At 48.5% G+C, this 20,843-nt stretch overlaps 1 protein-coding gene and 1 long non-coding RNA gene across 3 annotated transcripts; one reads left to right on the plus strand and one right to left on the minus strand.

Moving 5' to 3' along the window:
• Positions 1-8,976: 8,976 nt before the first annotated feature.
• On the minus strand, positions 8,977-10,849 carry LOC123134350 (uncharacterized). Of its 2 annotated transcripts, none has more exons than XR_006465618.1 (4): positions 10,261-10,849; positions 9,817-10,105; positions 9,381-9,446; positions 8,977-9,207 (listed from the first exon to the last, which is right to left on the minus strand). It is a non-coding gene; the product is annotated as an uncharacterized lncRNA (long non-coding RNA). The 2 variants fall into 2 exon arrangements; XR_006465617.1 differs by having other exon boundaries at positions 9,817-9,958; positions 10,261-10,845.
• A 4,449-nt stretch (positions 10,850-15,298) lies between these two features.
• LOC123134351 (RING-H2 finger protein ATL79-like) lies at positions 15,299-16,272 on the plus strand. Its single transcript, XM_044553620.1, has one exon. It carries the CDS (start codon positions 15,500-15,502, stop codon positions 16,040-16,042), a length of 543 nt encoding a protein of 180 aa, XP_044409555.1. The 5' UTR covers positions 15,299-15,499; the 3' UTR covers positions 16,043-16,272.
• The last annotated feature ends 4,571 nt before the right edge of the window (positions 16,273-20,843 follow it).

Consider the following 20,843-nt stretch of genomic DNA (forward strand, 5'->3'; position numbering starts at 1 on the left):
AAGCTGAGGCAGATTTATTCGTCTGTGCGCCGCTTCCACCACCCCAACGACGCACCACGACCTACAAATCCAAAACCTAACTACAGAGCATAGGAACGGGGTACCCCCTCCCTCCTGCCGCCGGAGCAGCGGCCGGAGGGAGAGGGGGCCAGCGCACAGGCTAGTGGAGATCGGTGGAAGGAGATGTTTAAAAACAGAGTCAGGACATCGTTCAAATGTTATAGAGTTTCAAGCATCAGAAGTGGTATGATAAAAAAAGATATAATAATAATAATAATAATAATAATAATAATGCTTCACCTATGAATTTCCTCGCTTCCAGTCGTCTCTGGTACAGCGCTAGATCAGATTGAAGCTTCTTTGGGAGGTGTAGCGACGGAAAGGGTGAGAAAAAAGTGATAGGGGAGGAGGCATATATACACGTACCTGCACCCTTCGGCAGTGGAAAAGATCGGCACATCAGCCACCATGAATGTGTGAATAGAAACTGAAGTATTATTGCCTCTTTCAAGTTTCAGCGGAGCAGTTTCGATCAGATGAAGCGTCGGCCTGTCCTCTGGACCGAGCCGCCCCCGCGTACCCCGCATCGCGCGCAAGGGATGGATCCCCTCGGAGATCAATCGCCCGCGTCACCCGCATCACGCATCTGTCCTGTTGACCTTCCCTCTGGCAGGGACCGAACGATTTTTCTTCGGGAGGCTAGGGATTCGGCGCTCAGGTCGACGATCTGGCCCTCTAGTGAAGCTGAGGCAGATTTATTCGTTTGTGCGCCGCTCCCACCACCCCAACGACGCACCACGACCTACAAATCCAAAACCTAACTACAGAGCATAGGAACGGGGTCCCCCCTCCCTCCCGCTGTCGGAGCAGCGGCCGAAGGAAGAGGGGGCCAGCGCACCGGCTAGTGGAGATCGGTGGAAGGAGATGTTTAAAGACAAAGTTAGGAGATCGTTGAAATGTTATAGAGTTTCAAGCATCAGAAGTGGTATGATAAAAAAATATAATAATAATAATAATAATAATAATAATAATAATAATAATAATAATAATAATAATAATGCTTCACCTATGAAATTTGAATAGGTGAGATTCATTTCAATGGGGTATTTAATAGTTTGTTAAAACTTTCAGAGGGAGAACAGAAATATTCCAATGATACTCCTTCCCATGACGTTATCTCCAAATAATTTTCTTGATCCGCAAAATAATAATCCCTTGTTATCTTATATGGCGTTGCAAACACAAAATGTTCTATGCATGCCAATGATAGAAATAAACTATGCTAGATCTATGAATGAGACAAATACGAATTAGTCTGTTCTTGACGAATTGCTTCAACTACAAAATTACAAAATATGAAAAGAAAGTAATTTATGCATCAATTCAGTAACAATGATCTGCAGCTTAGTTGGGCATACATCAAACAACTTGTCTGCATAAATTTAAAAGGTGCAAAAATTGAACAGCAGTAGCACAAATCAATAAATATAAATCTGAATGGTTATGATTCAGTATGAAATGGGAAATGTTCTCCATCAGTGACCTTCTAAACTGTTTAGATTAAATGAATTAGATTAGAGAAAAATGATATAGGATCTTATGTACCTTTGTTGTCTGAATGTATGTGAAGGATAGATGAAACTTGTCGTGTGATACGATCTAGTCGGTGAGATATATAGTAAGGTCAGCGTACATGCTCAGGACCAGAGTTACAGCACGTTGTGAGCTCCCGCACTTTTTGGCCTGGTAAAAGACCTTCCCAAAGAAAAGAAAAAAGTCTTTATAGGATTGAGATGTAGCTCGGGCCTATAATAGCTTAAAGTATGTATCTTCCTTGCCACTCTCCTACATAGCAGAGTACAGACTACAGTATACAGTGGACAAGAAACCCATCTTCACTTAGCATTCCATGCTAACTAACCTGATTGCCATTGCAAATAATCAACTCGTGAATATTTTTCCGAAAATTTTCCAGAACCATACTTCAATAGTCTTCACTTAGCATTCCATGCTAACTAACCTGCAGCAGAAAAAGAAAAAGAAAAAGAAAAAACAGATTTAGGACGACTTGAATTGACCAAATGAAGAAGGGTGACAGGGAGGAAAAATATGCAGATACAACAGCCTTGGTGGAGAACAGGAGAGGCATGGCCGGTGGACATGGTATTTCCGGAGGAAGAAGGGGGAAAGGTATAAAGGGACGGGACGTACTCATATCATAGGAGTGCAAAATTGTATCGCACCTCGACCATCCGCCGGCACCGTTCCCTCGAGTGCCATTAATTGCTATACGAAACATACAGACGTCTGCTTGCTTGACTCCTCTTTTGAAAAACGACGGATGAACTTCCCTGCATCAGTCGGTGAGACCTTCTTCACATCGATTGGCAAGGCCCCATGTCACCTATCTCGGCCGCTTGCCACTGCATCTCCCCAAGTCACCTAGCATCACACTGCGCCGCTCTGAATTTCCTCGCTTCCAGTCGTCTCTGGTACAGCGCTAGATCAGATCGAAGCTTCTTTGGGAGGTGTAGCGACGGAAAGGGTGAGTAAAAAGTTATAGGGGAGGGGGCATATATACACGTACCTGCACCCTTCGGCAGTGGAAAAGATCGGCACATCAGCCACCATGAATGTGTGAATAGAAACTGAAGTATTATTGCCTCTTTCAAGTTTCAGCGGAGCAGTTTCGATCAGATGAAGCATCGGCCTGTCCTCTGGACCGAGCCGCCCCCGCGTACCCTGCATCGCGCGCAAGGGATGGATCCCCTCGGAGATCAATCGCCCGCGTCACCCGCATCAAGCATCTGTCCTGTTGACCTTCCCTCTGGCAGGGACCGAACGATTTTTCTTCGGGAGGCTAGGGATTCGGCGCTCAGGTCGACGATCTGGCCCTAGAGCGTGCGGGTTAGACAAATGGGCCGGCACAAAAGCCCAGTGCACCACATATCTCCGTTTTTTCTTCCGGAGTAGAGGCCCTTTAGGACAGTTGGGCCAGGAAAAAGAAACTGCGGTAGAGCTCGACATTGGCAGCAGATCTAACGGCTCAGATCGACCAGATCACGCGAATGGACGTCCATAAACACTCAAGTCGTGAGAAGGCTTCCTTTAGGCTCAGTTTTACTGTCCTTAATAACTAATGTTATCAATTTAAGATAGCATATCATTACGTAAAATTGTGGACTTAGGAAAATAAGTAGGAAAAGGTGAACTTATTGTCATGCATGTTGGATGTTGCTATTCTCATTGTTACAAAAGTATCACCCTTTAATTGTCAGCAAAACATCATGAAGAAGAGAAGAAGAAACTCTCTGACATGCTATTGCTATCATTTGTATCTTGCTATCTGTAGGACACACATAGAAAGAACTTTGAACTGCTAATGAAATTGTTGACTCGGTATCTGACTGTAAATATAGTAGATGTACATTTTTATAAATTTTGCACACACAAAACACATGCGATCACGTCATCCTAAATATAGTAGATGTACATTTTTATAAATTTTGCACACAAGAACACATGCGATCACGTCGTCCACGTGCATGGCACATGCATGCAAAAAGCCGTGTACAACTTGACGTGACCCTAACAGCTAAATGCAGAAACAAAATCACATCGTCCACGTGCATGTCCGATGCACTCGCGCAATCGCGTACAGTACCCCTAACAATTAAACGAAAACACATCGGGCAAAAACGTCGCCAACGTGCATGGGCCATGCACACACACAAGCATGTACTGCTCGGGGTAACTTCAACAACTGAGCATACAATATTCCCCAACCAGATAAATCAGATTTAATTTTAGTACATCCGACCAACCCTGAGAAGACAAAACTGATTTTTCTTTTGACGGAAAAGACAAATTTGATTTGACTTCACTACATCCGATCAAATTCTGACAGCTACCTATTTAGACCCGTACACAGCCCATCATGCAACACCCTTCTCCGATCTACATGAAATCAGGACATGCAATACATGCCCAAAGTTTAGAACATTCTATTTTGCTGTCTAGCCACAATCTATATGAACTTAGCTGGAACAGGCTACAGAATATTCGCACATACAATGGAACCAAAGAAAAAAAACATAGCTAGATTAAAAATATGTAACTGAAGAAACAAAGAAATACCGGACGGCAACACAGACACACATGGCCACAAGAAGCGGAGCTTCCACCGGAACTGATAGTGCGAGGAGCGCACTCCTCTGCCTCGCCCTCGGCCTCCGGGTGCAACCTGATCCACCCCTCTATGTCTCTACCAGATGGCGACGGCCGAACTGCACGGTGAGACAGAGCAGGCAGCAACCGCACGGCGCCCCTCGACGCGTAGAACCGTGATGCTCCAGCGGAACGCTCAATCTGGGAGAGGAGGAGGAGTGTAGGAAGAGAGAGGGTCGAGAGATTGTCCCTCCATGAATGCCTGCTCTCCTTACTGGACTTGTGAGGCATCGCCTCGACAAAAGAAACAAGGGAGAGATGTCCCCCTCATAGCCCCTGCATCAGCGCGCATGTGCTCCAGCTCCGGCCCTGACATGCAGTGAAGGAAAGTCCGGTCTGAGATGCAACGTCTTCCGTCAGATACATCACCCGGCCCAGCCTCGTCGACGCGCCAAGCACGTCTGTAGAACGACAAAGTTGTGATCGGAGCACCGATTAGCTTCACGATATCAAGACAGTCGCAAAAGAAATACAAATACCTGCGATCTGCGAACAGAAGTTAGACGTCGAAGTCGAGGGCGCGGCGGCGATGGCCGGCATCCTCGTACTTGCGTACGCTCTCGTGCGAGGCGTCACCGTCATCGAAGCAGAGCGCCACCATCGACTCCGGCAGTTGCGCTACCGCATCTGCGTTTAGCCAAGCGCATGTAAGATCGCGGCGCTGCAGCACAATCTCGTCCAGTCCAGTCGGTGGTCCATGTCGCCGCACCTCCGCATGTGCTCTGGCGGTGTCAGCGACCGACAATCGTACACACCCGTCGTGCTGCCGCCGCCGTTCTTCGAGTCGCCATGGAAGGCCACAGATAGTAGGATCCTTCGACTGCATGAACCGAAGCACGAACATCACACACAGGCACAAACAGCCCAATCGCAGGCGACACACCGCGAACTCCGCTAGGCCGCGCAGCGCCGCAATCACATGTGAGTTGTGCCGATGCCCACCAGAACGGGCCACGTGCACCGCTGCGACACACTATGTGAGCCCCTCCATGGCCTCGTGCTCCCGCCACAGTGTCGCCCGAGCGGCCGTGCCCCGCGCTGGCCGTCGCCCTAGCTGGGGAGCGCGAGCTCTGATGCCACGCCGCGCCCCCGGGAGCTCACTAACCGCTGTCCGCCAGCGCCACCACTTCAGACCACATAGGCCGGAGGCCTCCTGCAACTGCAACCTCCATTCGTTGTTGCGCCTGCAGCTAGCGACGTGCCTCCTGCCCCAGATCGACGCCCAGGCAGAGAAGAAGACGCACACAATAGAAAGAAGGGAAGAAGGCCTCGCTGGTGAAACTCACCTCGCAAAGGCCTCCGCTCCGAAGGCCTCCCCGAGAAGACAGGCAAGAATGTGAGACCGGAACACCTTCCGAAGGTACACGCTGGTCCGGCAAAACACCGGAAGCAGCAGCACGGCCAGAACCACCGCGCCGGCCAACTAAAGCCCACCGCTAGCGAGGAGGCCGACCGGGACGACGCGATCGATTACGACCGGACGAAGAGGCGACCATGGAATTAATGTATCAGACACCGATGAAGACCTGACGCAACAATATGGCAAGGAAGGCAACCTATTTATAGCCCCGCGTTGTAGCATGGTACGTAGAAGTCTAACATGGGAAGGACGACAGCAATAGACGGCAAGTATTCTAGAACACGCTACAATAGTGGCACCGAGAAGGAAGAATGGCAGGCTCTTGAATCGACCATAAAAGCGGAAGCGATGGAACCCAACAGTAAGCTCTAGACAGGACGACCGAAACGACACGGCAGTTGCTGGGAATAGGACGGCACCGCGTAGACAGACAACCGATCAAGCCAATAAAGACACATACGCTTAGCAGAAGCCAATGGAAACCCGCAGAAGCACCGGACCATAGACAAAATCTTGGGCTGCGAAGTCAACCAAACTGGCTGGCCCACATACAACCTAAAACGCTAGACGGACCAATGAAAGAGCTACACACGTTGAGAAAATTTTAAACGAAAACGTAGGGACACCAGACGACTGTACACGGCCATATACCAAAAAAATAGCACGTGGCATGTTCAAACTTACCCATGGATCATTTTCATCCAAGTGGTTGAATCTCAGGGCAAAAACATTGCGTGGAATAGAGGCTTGGGTATACATTCAGTGTCCTTTTCCCTAAACAAATCTCCCTTTCACATGCCCCAGAACAAGCTCTAATATTAACTTTTGTATGGAGAAGATGAGCCTGGCTGCGCGCTCCTGATAATCCGGGCCGCGCATTACCAGGGATTGAAGGGCAGTGCCAGCGGTGTCCTCAACATCGTTTTTCTTCCTTGGAGGCATCACCTTGGAGATCTCGCCGATGGGTTTCGACGGTGTTCACGATTGATGGTAGAGCTTGGGTTTGTGGTGCTGCCGACGGGTCCTTATTTCTTTCTTTTCTTTTTGCACTGCCTTCGCGGTGCTTTCCTCCTCCGAGGACTCTTGTAACACCTTCTAATCAATGAATTTGGCAGTTCTCCTGTCAACATTCATTTTTTTTGGTTTGATACTCTTGGCCTTCGTGCCTGTCATGCGCCTGAAATGATCAAGGAGTCATGCCTGGTGAGGCTAGCCTGGGGTGACTTTGTTTTGTATGCGTCCAGGCTTGGCTTGCTATTAGAAACCTATCAATAATTGACAAGCCATGCTTTCACCATACAACAGGCAAGGAATAGTCTTGCTAAGTCTTAGTTGATTAAGAATTCGTTAAGTCTCGGTCAATGCTATATTCGTTTGATTTTACATTTTTTTGAACGGTCAAGGGGGGAGGGATCGCTCCCCACCTGAATATATTGCTCAAAAAGTTGTCGAAGCCAAGAGTCGTCCCTTAAGCTTTGGCTGATCCAGTTTAAAGGGAAACATGATCGAAAACCTGAATAAGTTGGTCCCGTTTATGAGGAAAACCGGACCGAAAATTGTACAGGTATAAGAAGTGTAAAGGAAGAAGAAAGAAAAAGGACGCCCAAGACAAGGCACGCCTAGCTAACACACAGAATGACCATCACCACGAAAGACAGAAGTATATGTGTGGTGTCATCGAGGGATCACAATACCGGGAATTTGCAAGAAGCCTAACGCACCAGCGTGCGTGCCGAGCCCCACGACACAACTCAGGAGCATCCACAATCAACGAGTGCACTAAACACGAACCTTGACTAGGAGCTCTGCCACGGAAAATTAGAATGATTAGCAAGCTGGGGAGGCATCTTGCGCCATCAAAGGGCAAAGATGAAGTGAGACATCACCAAGAGCACGAAGCTTGCCGCAACACATCGGCACCCATGGGAGGGTCTTGAGCACAACACCAGGGTGAGACACCTTCACGAGGGGAAAACAGATAGCTGCCCCGCGAAGCCAAAAGCACCGCCGCCGAACCCCAAAGAACAGCACCGAACAATCAACGGCCGCACAACCACCATCACCGCAGTGAGCAAGAAACACTGATCAACCATGCAACCCCAAAAATGAAGCCTTCAAGAAGGGCCACGACGCCGGTTACGCCGCCATCATCCGTACCAGGAAGACCTGGACTAGGGTTTCCCCCGGGGTGCCGACGAGGAGGATTAAACGACATGACAACGACGCCTCTAAGAAGGTTAGCGACGCCGGCTCCGGATGAAGCAAGGCTTTCGCCCCAGTTGATCAGACACCTCTCGAAGAGTACATTATGATCCGTGCAAAATTTTATTTTCAGTTTTTTTTCACTCTTGCATGTTACGTCATTTAACAGAAACTTAATTAAATCTCAATCGACTAAGATTTAGACACACCCTCAAGGGAACACTAAATTAGTGAGCCGAGGCGACCTTTTCCCAATTTCTGACCTAAGAAAGGACGGCGCCCTTCCTCAAAATAAAAGAAAAGAAAGAAAGGACGGCGCCCATACTTTGGCGTGCATAAAGCAGGTCTGGAGAGTCCAACTCTGTCTGCATTTCACACAGACATCAGTTAGCATAGATGGGAAGCGAGCTCACTCTGCGAAAGTATTATACGGCAAAAACGACAAATATGACTTGTGGTCGAAATTAATTCACAAACTGAACTGTTGGTGAATTTTTTTCGTTCCGCTGACTCTCTTATGTAGCACCGGACATCCAGGCGCCACACTACACTGTGCAGTGTCTGACTGACGCTACACGTCTGACCAATGTCACACCCCGAGATGCCTAAAAATTGCTAAGCCAGTGTGCAACGTCTGACTAACAGGTGCTACACGTCTGACCAACGTCACACTGCTAGCTCTCAGGCGTTGCACATTGAATTAATAAATTTTGAACAGTCCGGTATGCGACGATGGTCGAACGTGCAGCGCATGTGTAGTGTGGCGCTTGCTGTCAGACGCTACATAAAAGGATCAGTGGAGCGATTTTTTTTGTCAACAATTCAGTTTGTCAATTGATTTCGATCGAAGGTCAGAATAGTGATTTTAACCGTACTAGTAAGTGTGCACGTGCAATGCACGTCTAATATTACAACCAGATGCGAGAATTCACATACTTTAAAAAGTTATTCTAATAGCACTAAAAGTATATTACAAATCAACTATAATTTAAATTTATTTCAAGAAATGATATAATTTAGCGGCGTACATTTAAAGACACACTAACTATCTCAACATTTCTCAATATGCTTAAGCTATCTCAACGTAGCAAAATCATAGAAGGTATCCCCATTTCATTACCAAGATTTTTTTTTAGAAAGATATCCTCTCTACCTTTGTTATTTTGTATGTACATCAACAACAAACAGGATCAAACAAAATTATCAAAATGTACATGGTCAGCAAATCATTCCATTTATTACTTTTTCCATCGATGGAATTTCATTCAAAAGTTACATCACCGTAGAAATATTTCCCTTTGCCCCTGCCATAGAAAACTTACGCCGAAGTATCGATCATAAAGGTATGTATGAGCGTTGTGGTAGGCAGAGGTCTGAACAGCAGCTTGTGGAAGATCTCGTGACGCCGGCGAGAGTGACTACAAATATTGACAAAAAACACATCACCTAGCATTTCACCGAACAAAAGAGCATGTACATTGTACTTGATTAAGAAAATAAATAATTGTGTAAAGGTATCCCTTGGAATGAGTCCTTTGTCAGTGAAGAATCTTGGACATATCAGAACATTGAGGGAACAAGCATTACTTACTTGCTCTAATGTTTCCTCGTCTGTACTGTCCTGGCAAACAATGCATTGATCACTCCAGCTCAAATCCTAGAAAAATATAAAGAGAGAAACTAAATTCAACAGTGTACAGGAGCAGAGAATATATATAATACTCCCTCCGTTCCAAAATATAGCGCGCCCACGCTTTTCGAGGTTCAACTTTGATCATAAATTTAACCCACGAGACCGACTGCGGCGGGATCAAAAATTATATAATTAAAAACTTTTTTTGAATACGAATTCATTGGTATAATTTTTTCGCCCGCCGCAGTCGGTCTTGTTGATTAAATTAATGGTCAAAGTTGAAGCACGGAAACCGAGGACGCGCTATATTTTGGAACGGAGGGAGTATGAACATCCTTGTCGTCCTTAGATCTCTGAGAATCCTCTGTTTTCTCATGGGATGGTTTTTTCTCACCCCTTGTGTTTGCATTCTTCTCAGCATCTAAAGCAAGTTCAGCCACAAAGACGTCTCTCTTGCTGCATCAAGTCTCTCTCTAGCATCCTTGTCCATTAGCTCTTCGAAATAGCTCTAGATCACCACGCCACAAAGGCACAAACTGTAGTTAAGAAATAAACAATACCACAAAGTCAGCATACAGACTCGCAAGATGGATTTCAGGAGGGAGAGAAGAATTGACCGATTGTCAATGAAAGCAGCAGATTAAGCTTGAGATTCACATAATCCTAGAGTCTATCTTGCCAATCTGCAAGTGGAACAGTAAGAGAACATATAAGTGAGCTCCGTATCTACTTGTTCCTTCAGCTCCAAAACAACCATCAGCACCACCGCATCGCTTGAATTGGTAAATTCATACAACCTACGATCTACTACTGACCCATCAAAGTCACACGGGCATACCTGAACAAGCTCTGCTCGTACTCAACAATCAACATGGTGGTACTCCACACCGGACGGCCGCCTCCTCCCACACTTCTGCCGGAGGTCTCTCTCCACCGCACCACATCTACCTCCTCCTCCCTCAACTCCCGCTATCGCACACACCCCTCACCCCCACCGCCATGGCAACCAGAGGAGGATTGGCTTGCGACAGGTGAGGAGTATTCATGGATTCGTGGAAGTAGAGGAGGAGCGGCAGGGACTGCAGCCTGCTCTCGCGTCCGTCAGAAGATGAGCGGCAGGGCCGGAGATAGGGGCAGGGACGTGCGAGGAAGGTGGCTGTGGCCTGTGGGTCGCCGAGGACCTTGTGGGGCGCGGGTTGCCGGCGTGTGTGGGGGTTAGAGGCATTGGTGGGCTGTCGCCTGGGGAAAACAGCAGGGAGCTGTTGCGGTCGCCGGCTGGTGAAGGTAGGCGTTGCGGGCACCGGGGACGGTGGCAGTGCGGGCGCCGGCGATTGCGGGGATGCGACGTGCGGGTGAGTTATGTGGGGCGATTGGATCTTTTTTTTCTAGTATGGGGCGATTGGATCTTGAGGTGTGATCGCACAGAGTTTTCGTCCGCCTATTGGAATCGCTAAGTGCACCCATGGGATGTCATTAGATTAATCTGGTCTGTTAGATTTTATTCATTTGGACAATCAGACGGTGATAATTAATCGTGTACACTAAGCGGGGTGGTTATAGAAAAGAAAATGTTTTCTTGTTTAATAGTAGTATAATATAAATATAAATAAATTATACAGAGAGACCGTCGGACCTCGGCCGGCCCCTTGCGGGAGAGCGTCGACGGCAATGAAGAGACCGAGGAAGGCCGGGAGGAGCACGCCGCTCCCCGTTGCCCCGCTCCCGTAGTACTCGATGATCCCTTATTTTCTGTGGGGGTGCAGCCAAGTTGTTTCTTGCGTGGGCCTCGGCCTGGGAGTCATGAGACCGCGGGTAATAATGTGTTCATGCTTTCGCTGGCGTCCAAAGTTAAAGCTACACATTACAGTTCTCCGTCCGGATTGTCATGAGACCGCGCGTAATAAATAGTGTGTTCATGCTCACAGGTCACGAATCTGTCCTCACAGGCAACGAATCTGTTCGCTGTGGACGGGACGAGCGGCGCTGGCGGGAGCTTCGAGCTGGATGGTCGGCCATGAGATCCTCCGTCTCGACGTGCCTGCGTTACAGTCCGACGGTCACAGCTCTCACGCCAACTCCAACTGCCGACCCTATTTGGTCTGGCCACGTTCGTTTGAATCAAAATGGACATAAACTACACACACGGGACCATGACCGTAAAAAACGTTCGTCTATTGTTGGGATAAAAATCTGGCGCAAATTTGGACCTGATTTGCGCCGAGACAAACACTGGCTGGACGTACGCGTCATGTCGTCGCCCGCTCTGGGCCCGTCTGTCGGCCTTCCCACCGTCCCATTAGATGCGCCCGCCCGACGAGGTCTGCAAATCGGTTGTCTGCCTTTTTTAATGTAAGTCATGGACCGGCCAGTCCACACACCTTCACTTTTATCGCTATCTGCCTCCTCGAACCCCGACACCCAAACCAAAGCTCCGACCGTCGCTCGAACACCTCCCGTCGGCCGCCTCCTACCATGGGAATGTGGAATTGGATCCCCGGCAAGAAGGGGAAGCACGACTGGAGCACGATCACGAGGAGAGGGAGGGCATCGTCCGCGCGGAGCGCTGCCGCCCACTCCACCTTGCCGCCCGCCTTCACCATCTCCCGCTGGCGGCCCCGCCTCGCGCCAGGCCTTATGTGAAGGTCGACATCTGCCAACGTGGCTAGGAGACAAGCACGTCGCCGCCGTGGAGCGACGTCCATCTTTCGAACAACTGACACCTGAGCCCAGATCTGGTGCCAGTGCCGCCAACCCCAGTGAGCAGCCGCGCCTGCATGTTGGAGATCAATCGCTGCCGCGTCCGCCTTCCGCCGGACCTCCTCAACAGCGCCAGGTACACCGTCGATTCCCCGCTCCGGGACACATGGCTCTGGCACGAGCACGGCCTACGGCGGCAAACCTATTTTGTCGGTCGTGCTCCAGCCAGCCACATGCATGCTTTGCCAGTCGCGCGTGCTCCAAGCCCGTCCTAGTCGCGCGCTCGTGCACAACTTTGCACAGGCACTCCACACCCTCTTCCTCACCCCCCCACCACCTCCCATCATGTTTGCCAAGGAGGAGGAGGAGCTGGTGAGAAGGGTGCTCGAGGACTCCGTCCGGGAGCACGCCTGCGCCCAGTGGGAGGGCCTTCACGAGATGCTGGCACTGCCGGCCTGGCAACGTTGCCATCCCCAAGCTGCAGGTCAAGGAGGAGGTGAAGGAGGAGTTGTTGTAGGAGCCCTCCCGGGAACCTGCCCTTGGTGGCGCGGTCCTGGTCGTGGACGGACACGATGCCCTGCACACCAAAGTATGTATCTGTGTCGCACGTGTGGGTGGGCGCGGACACATGGTCACCGCCCCCCTAGGGCTAGAAGTAGTGAAGGCGCCCCTTCCTGCGTTGACCTCCCCATGGTGACGAAGATGAGAACAACGGCGACTAGATACGAATACGGCCATGGCGACGACGGCCATCTAGTTTTTCTGCTTTTTTAATTTTAAGTTTAGTTTGAATGTGCGGTCATGAGACTTTGTAGAGGTTTAAGTTTTAATATATATAAATTTAAATTACTTGCAATGTATTTTTTGGTCAAAATTTTAAAGTCTAAATGCAGACAATATTTTAAGATGGCTGGTTGGCCACACCGACGGCCGGACGACAAAAACCAGACACAACTTACTGTTTTATCGACCCAAACGGATACAAATCAAACAAAACGACAGTTCGTTTGCGTCCATGCGTTGAAGTTAGAGCAACTCCAACGGTAGAGCAACTTCAACGGGCGAACCCATTTCATCTGCGCATGTTTATTTGAGTCTGCGCGGACAAAAAACACTACCCAACGCGCTGACCCATTTTTATTTTCTGTCCGCTTTATGTCCGCGCGGACCCATTTCAGACGCAAATTTGGGTTGCATTTAGGTCCAAGGCTGACACAAAGCGGGCGCTCTTTGCGTCCTCCTCATCCGCTGCATGCGAGGCTGGCCCACCTGGCAGACTCACCACCTCCCACCTCTCCTCCTTTTTCTCTGCCCATCCCAGGAGGCCCTGTACACGCACGCCGGCAGCCGGCCTCGCCTCGCCTCCCCTCCCCCGCGCCCGACCGTCGCAGCTGCTCGAGCCGAAGCACCACAGTGCCCCGCGCCGCGCTCGCCCAGCTGCTCCTGGTCGCGCGCCCGGCGGTGCCTGCTTGGATGTAACCGCCGGCGAAATGGAGCTCCGCATCCCCGGGCAGCAGGAAGAGGCCCGAGAGGGCCAGCAGCGTGGCGTCGAGCAGGACGAGGAGCGCGACCGCGGCCAACGCGGGGATGCGCGGGTCGCTGTAGAGCGGGGGCACGGCGAGGCGCACGAGCAGACGCGGCACCGCGGCGAGCTGCGGGGGACGACGGGCGTGAGCGGGAGCGCGAGCGAGTGAGCGGGGCCACGGGAGCTCGTCCCTCTCCCCTTTGGTGCTCGTCTCCGCAGGCGACCCTCGTTCAGGCCGTCTAGCCGCTGCCAATCCCGGTGCCTGCTACTTGTTCGACAAAAATGTCAGGGTGAACATGGCGAAAATGCGTCAAGCCACCCGTTGAGCGTACATGCAGACCCAAATTAAAAATTGAACGCGGACGTCCGTTCGACCGATTCAAAGGGACAAAAAACAGGCGAAATGCATGTTTATTTGGGTCGGTCCATTGGAGTTGCTCTTAACCCCCAAGTGATGATGTCGCTCATCGATTTTCCCTACCTTCTGGCTGCTCTGCATGCATGCTGCAGACTTGCAGTCAGTTAAAATAGGTGATGGCGTACTTTTATATGACTTTCTTGCACATCAGGGACTTTTTTTGCGCAGTCAAAGGCAACGACATGTAAACGTCACAACGTTGGAGCTGTGACCAACCATTTTTTGTCACGGCATCTACAGTCAGAGTCAGGTTGGGCTAATTCGATTCCCGTATATGGGCTCCGGGCGGATACAGAGCCAGTGGACGGGACAGAGTGAGAAATACGCAGACGCTCGGCGGGATTTTGGGTGCTACAAATCATGAAAATGTCCTAATCATGCTTATGTGGCAAACTTTACGAGCAAGTGAAAATGTCCTAATGTGATACGTGAAAATTACTGTAGTATACTGTATACATAATAACCATGCTAATGGTCTCCGATTTTTGCCGGGGAGGGAGAAAATCCTAGAGGTTAAAACAAATTACTGCTGCACCTTAAGTAGAGTAAAACATCAAACAGACTCACACAGAGGATTGAACACCTGGGGCTTTGCGGCTCTTGGGGATTGCGCCAAGACAACGCCTGCTCGTCTTTTTGATACGCTCGATGAGGTGACGAGGGGCAAGAAACTTTAAAAGCGAGCATTAACCTTCTTGGTACTACCAGGGGAAGAACATCGACCAGAGTTAAGTAAAAGGGTGCTTGGATACAAGGGACTATTTTTAGTCTGACTAAAAATAGTCTTTTTTAGAGGCTAAAGTTCCAAGCACCCCTGACTAAAGAGAGGCTAGGACTAGTCTTGAGGCTAAAATCTTTTAGTCATGAGAAACCTACTAAAATATGTATTAGCTCTCTCTCTCCTCATTTAATTCCTCTCCTTAGTTCTGGATTGAAGGGTTTGGAGGATAATAAATGCTCAATAACTAGATTTTAGTCTTTTTAGTATTTGGATCCAAGCATGGGTGAGACTAGCAAGTTTTAGTCCCACTACTTTTAGTCATGGGACTAAAACGTAGCTCTAAGTAACGGCATCCATCAGTTGGTCTAGGAAGTAGGGCATGTACTCTATACTCTGAATCTGAATTCTGATGGAACATGCATTCAGAGTCCGTTTTCTAAACAAGCGAGCCTGCATGAGGTGAGGTATGGCGCAAGGCATCTTCGTGCACGCATGCTTGATCATGCATGGTCATTCAGGCCTACTAGTACTACTCCACTCTCACTCTGAGTAGCAGCCCGTCAGCTCCGAGGAAAGAAAAGAAAGAAACCATACAAAAAGCCAAGGCCATTGCCAAACCCAGACAACGACGTCTCCTTGCAGGCTCGCCCTCCTTCACTCATTCACTGTCGACTCCCACTCCAAGCCGTCGACAGCACTCTCCAGAGACCGAGGCCATGGCACGCCGGGCCAACCACACCGCCTCGCCCCCCATGAACGCCACGGCGGCGACCATGGTCATCTCATCTCCGCCCCTGCCCCACGCCACCGGCGACGCCTGGGGCCCCTACTCCAGCTCCCGGGCATTCTTCTCCAACGTGGCCACCATCCTCATCATCCTCGCCTGCGTCTCCCTCCTCGCTTTCTCCCTCCACGCCGCCGCCCGCTTCCTCCTCCGCCGCCTCGCCCGCCGCCGCGCCGCTCGTGCGCGGGCGCAGGCGCAGGGGCAGCCACAGCCGCCGAAGCCTCCGTCCGACGCCGCGGCCGCCGAATTCTCTGTGGAGGCCGGCCCAGGGGCGGGCGTTCAGTTGGCCGGCGGATGGGGCGACGCGGAATGCGCCATCTGCCTGTCGGAGCTGGCGGACGGCGAGCGCGTCCGCGTGCTCCCGGCGTGCGGCCACGGCTTCCACGGGGCCTGCGTGGACGGGTGGCTCGCGGCGCGCGCGTCCTGCCCCACCTGCCGCGCGCCGTCCCGGCTGTCGCGGGCCGGAGAGCCCTAGCCAAACCAGGCCGCTGTCACCTCCGGCGCTGGGTCGGTCATGGATCCATCGTCACTCTGTCTGTACCGCCGACAAGAAGCGACATCAAGTGCATCACGGTGGGGGAGCTTGCCGGAGCTCAGCTCTGTCGTCGCGTGATTTGTAATCGAGTGCTTGTAGTACTACTCTTTGATGGCGTCTGACAATGCAAATCGACTACAGCCGTCAGCTCGGACCATAATTCGCAATCATCCCTCTTGCGTTCTCATCTCATGTTAAACTTGCGTTGCATCATTAGATTCATCCGTCGGATTCTTGCGCATCCGTTCATGAATTGCAATGTCGTTGGCTGTAGGCCTGCAATTTTTGGCGTCCGAGCAGAGCAGGCTCGTCGTCAGTGACAAACTGACAAGGCAGCTCTGCTCTGGCTCGACGGATTCCTTCCGGCGCTAGAGTGGATACGAGACAAGAATAGAAAAGCGGTAAAGCAGAGGAAGACGGAGTGATAGAGTGTTGTAGGCTCCGTAGGGCGCTGCTGCGAGAATATTACTAGCGGTGGGGCTGCTTTGCGACCATTGTGTAGAGGTTTGGTTGGGTTTTGGCGCGGCAGGTGGCATCGGCGTTCGGCGGGTGGTCGCGGTGGAGCCGGTCTGATTGGGGTGCGTTGGGCGTCGCAGTCGTCCCGTTGGGAGCAGTGCCATTGGAGTATTTGGCGCCAAGCACCAGGGCTCTCAACTTCTCCTCCGCCGACAGGACAATATGTTTTTGGTATTCGCTGCCGCAAAGTCTGACGAAGCCAGTGTAGGCAAAATTTTGTGTTTCGACTCTTTTATGGTCTAAATTCGGGATCTGATTCCTGTTTGATTTCTTTTTTGTGAAATCTGACTTTTTCTATCGCCGGAGGGCGCGGCGGTAGGCTTAGCCTACCGCCACGGGCCTGGCGGTAGAAAACTAGTCCATGTCAGCAGCGTAAAATGACCGTCGTCCCCCTCCGTTGCCACCCTACCGCCGTTGGTCCTGGCGGTAGGGTGCCACGAACCCTGACGGCATGGTGCGAACAGTTATTTGGTGCGGCCGCCGGCCCACCCTCTTCTCTCCCTCACACCCACCCGCCCCAACCCCGAAGAACAGAGAGGAACTGCCTCTCTCGCTCCTCTCTCATCTCCTCCACCTCCCCCTCTGATTTTTTTTCGTTTCTTCATCGTTTTTGCAGATCGAGATGACCCCCAAAAGAGAAAAATAAGCTCATTCGATCCCTCTAATTAGTTTTAGTCAAATAGCTTCCGATTCATCGCATTATTTGATTCAAATTACTCCCCTTTTTGAAATAGATTTGATTTTTTTGAACCTTAAGATTGATTAAGGTTGATTCTAGATGTTATATTGTGTTAGATATGAACTCTAGTGACTAGTTGGTATGGTTGTGTGAAGATGAACCCTAGTTCATATTTTTTGTGGAGGATTGTTTGTATATGATGCACGTTGGAGGAATTTGTCGTGATATGATGATACATGTTGATATGCTATGATGCAAGTAGTGGATGTAGTTGGAAAAAAAATGTTGAACCCTCAAGATGAACCTTTAGTTCATAATTTTTTGTGTTAAAAAAACTTATGATATGATGAATATTGGAGCTATTTGTTTTGACATAGGATGCATGTGGATGTTATATGATGCGAGTAGTGGATTTTATTGGAGTAAAAATGGTTAACCCCTCAACATGAACCTTACTTCATGGTTTTTGTTTTTGAAAAAAAATATGATATGATGCATGTTTGATGTTGTTGGAGAAATATGATATGATATTATGCATTTGAACCTTGGTGATTGCATCTTGATATATGTATTTTATTTATTTTTTAAACTTTGGTGATTGCATCTTGATATGCTTATTCAAAGATTGAACTCATAGGTTTTTTTGGATGTGATGAACCTTTGTAATGCATCTATATGTTTCCTAGTTCATGATGAATCCTAGTTCATGTTAAAAATTCTTTTAATATGCTTATGCTTATGTTTATGCAACTTTTTTAGGAGGCCACCTCTTGCGGACGACATCGGCATTAAGTACGCCATGCTTGACACTAAGTTCGACAAGGGTCATCATGCCCGTTTCATTGAGAATGGAGTGGTAATTACCATTCTTAGACCAAATCTTTCGAATTGATGAAAGCAAATTGCTAACTATTATGTCTATGCTAATTATGCTTTGGTTCTTGATTTTCACAGATGCTCCCGTCACTGCGATGAGGGCTCACAAGACGAGCGTTAAGATGGACTATGACGAGCAGTACACACCGTTCTACAGCAGAGCCCGACTATTGGGTTTCATCCTGCAGTTCAAGCGTAAGCCGCCGATGCTCGTCCACTCAGCTCTCACGACTTTGATCAACCGGTGGCGGCCAGAGACGCACAACTTCCATCTTCCATGTGGGGAGATTGATACGTCTCCAACATATCTATAATTTTTGATTGTTCCATGCTATTATACTATCTATTTTGGATGTTTAATGGGCTTTAATAAGCTATTTTATATTATTTTTGGGACTAACCTATTAACCAAGGGCCTAGTGCCAGTTTCTGTTATTTTTGCCTATTTTAGAGTTTTGCAGAAAAGGAATACCAAACGGAATCCAAACGGAATAAAACATTCGCGATGATCTTTCTTGGACCAAAAGCAAACCAGAAGACTTGGAGATGAAGTCGGAGAGGCAACGAGGCGGCCACGAGGTAGGAGGGCGCGCCCGGGGGGGTAGGCGTGCCCCCACCCTCATGGGCCCCTCGTAGCTCCCCTGACCTAGTTCCTTCGCCTATATATACTCTTATACCCTGAAAATATTCGGGGAGCCACGAAACCACTTTTCCACCCCTGCAACCTTCTGTACCCGTGAGATCCCATCTTGGGGCCTTTCCGGCGATCTGCCGGAGGGGGATTCGATCACGGAGGGCTTCTACATCAACACCATTACCTATCCGATTAAGCGTGAGTAGTTTACCACAGACCTTCGGGTCCATAGTTATTAGCTAGATGGCTTCTTCTCTTTCTTTGATTCTCAATACAAAGTTCTTCTCGATGTTCTTGGAGATCTATTTGATGTAATACTCTTTTGCGGTGTGTTTGCCGAGATCCGATGAATTGTGGATTTATGATCAAGATTATCTATGAATATTATTTGGTTCTTCTCTGAATTCTTATATGCATGATTTGATATCTTTGCAAGTCTCTTTGAATTATCGGTTTAGTTTGGCTTACTAGATTGATCTTTCTTGCCATGGGAGAAGTGCTTAGCTTTGTGTTCAATCTTGCGGTGTCCTTTCCCAGTGATAGTAGGGGCAGCAAGGCACGTATTGTATTGTTGCCATCGAGGATAACAAGATGGGATTTTCATCATATTGCTTGAGTTAATTCCTCAACATCATGTCATCTTGCTTAATGCGTTACTCCGTTCTTTATGAACTTAATATTCTAGATGCATGCTGTATATCGGTCGATGTGTGGAGTAATAGTAGTAGATGCAGGCAGAAGTCGGTCTACTTGACACGGACGTGATGCCTATGTTCATGGTCATTGCCTTAGATGCCATCATAATTATGCACTTTTCTATCAATTGCTCGGCAGTAATTTGTTCACCCACTGTAATAATACATGCTATCTCGAGAGAAGCCACTAGTGAAACCTATGGCCCCCGGGTCTCTTTCCATATTATTTAATCTCGTTTACATCTTGCTAGTTTCCGATCTATTATTTTGCAATCTTTACTTTCCAATATATACAACCAACAATACCAAAAATATTTACTTTACCGTTTATCTATCTCTATCAGATCTCACTTTTGTGAGTGACCATGAAGGGATTGACAACCCCTTTATCGCGTTGGTTGCAAGTTCTTGATTGTTTGTGCAGGTATTCGGTGACTTGTATGTCGTCTCCTACTGGATTGATACCTTGGTTCTCAAAATTGAGGGAAATACTTATGCTACTTTGCTGCATCACCCTTTCCTCTTCAAGGAAAAATCAACGCAAGCTCAAGAGGTAGCAAGAAGGATTTCTGGCGCCGTTGTCGGGGAGATCTACGCCAACTCGAGCCATACCAAGTACCCATCATAAACTCTTCTCCCTTACATTATATTATTCACCATTCGCCTCTCGTTTTCCTCTCACCCACTTCTTAAACGATTTTAGAAAACCTTTGCCTTTTCTTCGCCCCTCTTCCGTTCGTCTCTTTTTGCTTGCTTCTTGTGTGCTTGTGTGTTGGTGTGCCTGTTTGGTTTGATGGCTCTGCCAAAAGCATTGATCCTCACCTTAGGAGGTTGGAAGAAATTGAAAACAACGTTAGAAGTTTTATGTCTTTGCAATTCGAGCATAATAACTTCTTTAGAAACTAGCTTAAAGAACAAAAGATTTTTATGGAATACATGAATAAAGAGCTCGATGATATGTCTAAGGAATTTTATGGTTTGAAATTTTAGTTTTCTCATCTTGAAAATCTAGTAGGCCAAATTTCTGATAAACAAGCCACCTTAGTTAATAAGATGGCCGGTAAACCGGAGGCTCTACATAATAATAATGAAGATCTAAAAGTGATTGATGTAACTCCTATTAAATCTTTGTTTTCCAATATGAATCTTGATAAAGATGGGACTGAAGATGAGTATCCTTTACTTAAAAGACGTCCCAATGATTCGGAGTTTTTAGATCTAGATGCAAAAATTGATAAAAGTGGGATTGAAGAGGTCAAAACTTTAAGTAGCAATGAACCCACTATTTTGGATTTCAAGGAATTTAATTATGATAATTGCTCTTTGATAGATTGTATTTCC

This window comes from Triticum aestivum, chromosome 6B (assembly GCF_018294505.1).
Source record: "Triticum aestivum cultivar Chinese Spring chromosome 6B, IWGSC CS RefSeq v2.1, whole genome shotgun sequence".
NCBI classification, from domain to species: Eukaryota; Viridiplantae; Streptophyta; class Magnoliopsida; order Poales; family Poaceae; genus Triticum; species Triticum aestivum.

Excerpts from the sequence above, each read along its gene's own strand:
- LOC123134351 (XM_044553620.1), top strand. The coding sequence starts at position 15,500 with ATGGCACGCCGGGCCAACCACACCGCCTCGCCCCCCATGAACGCCACG.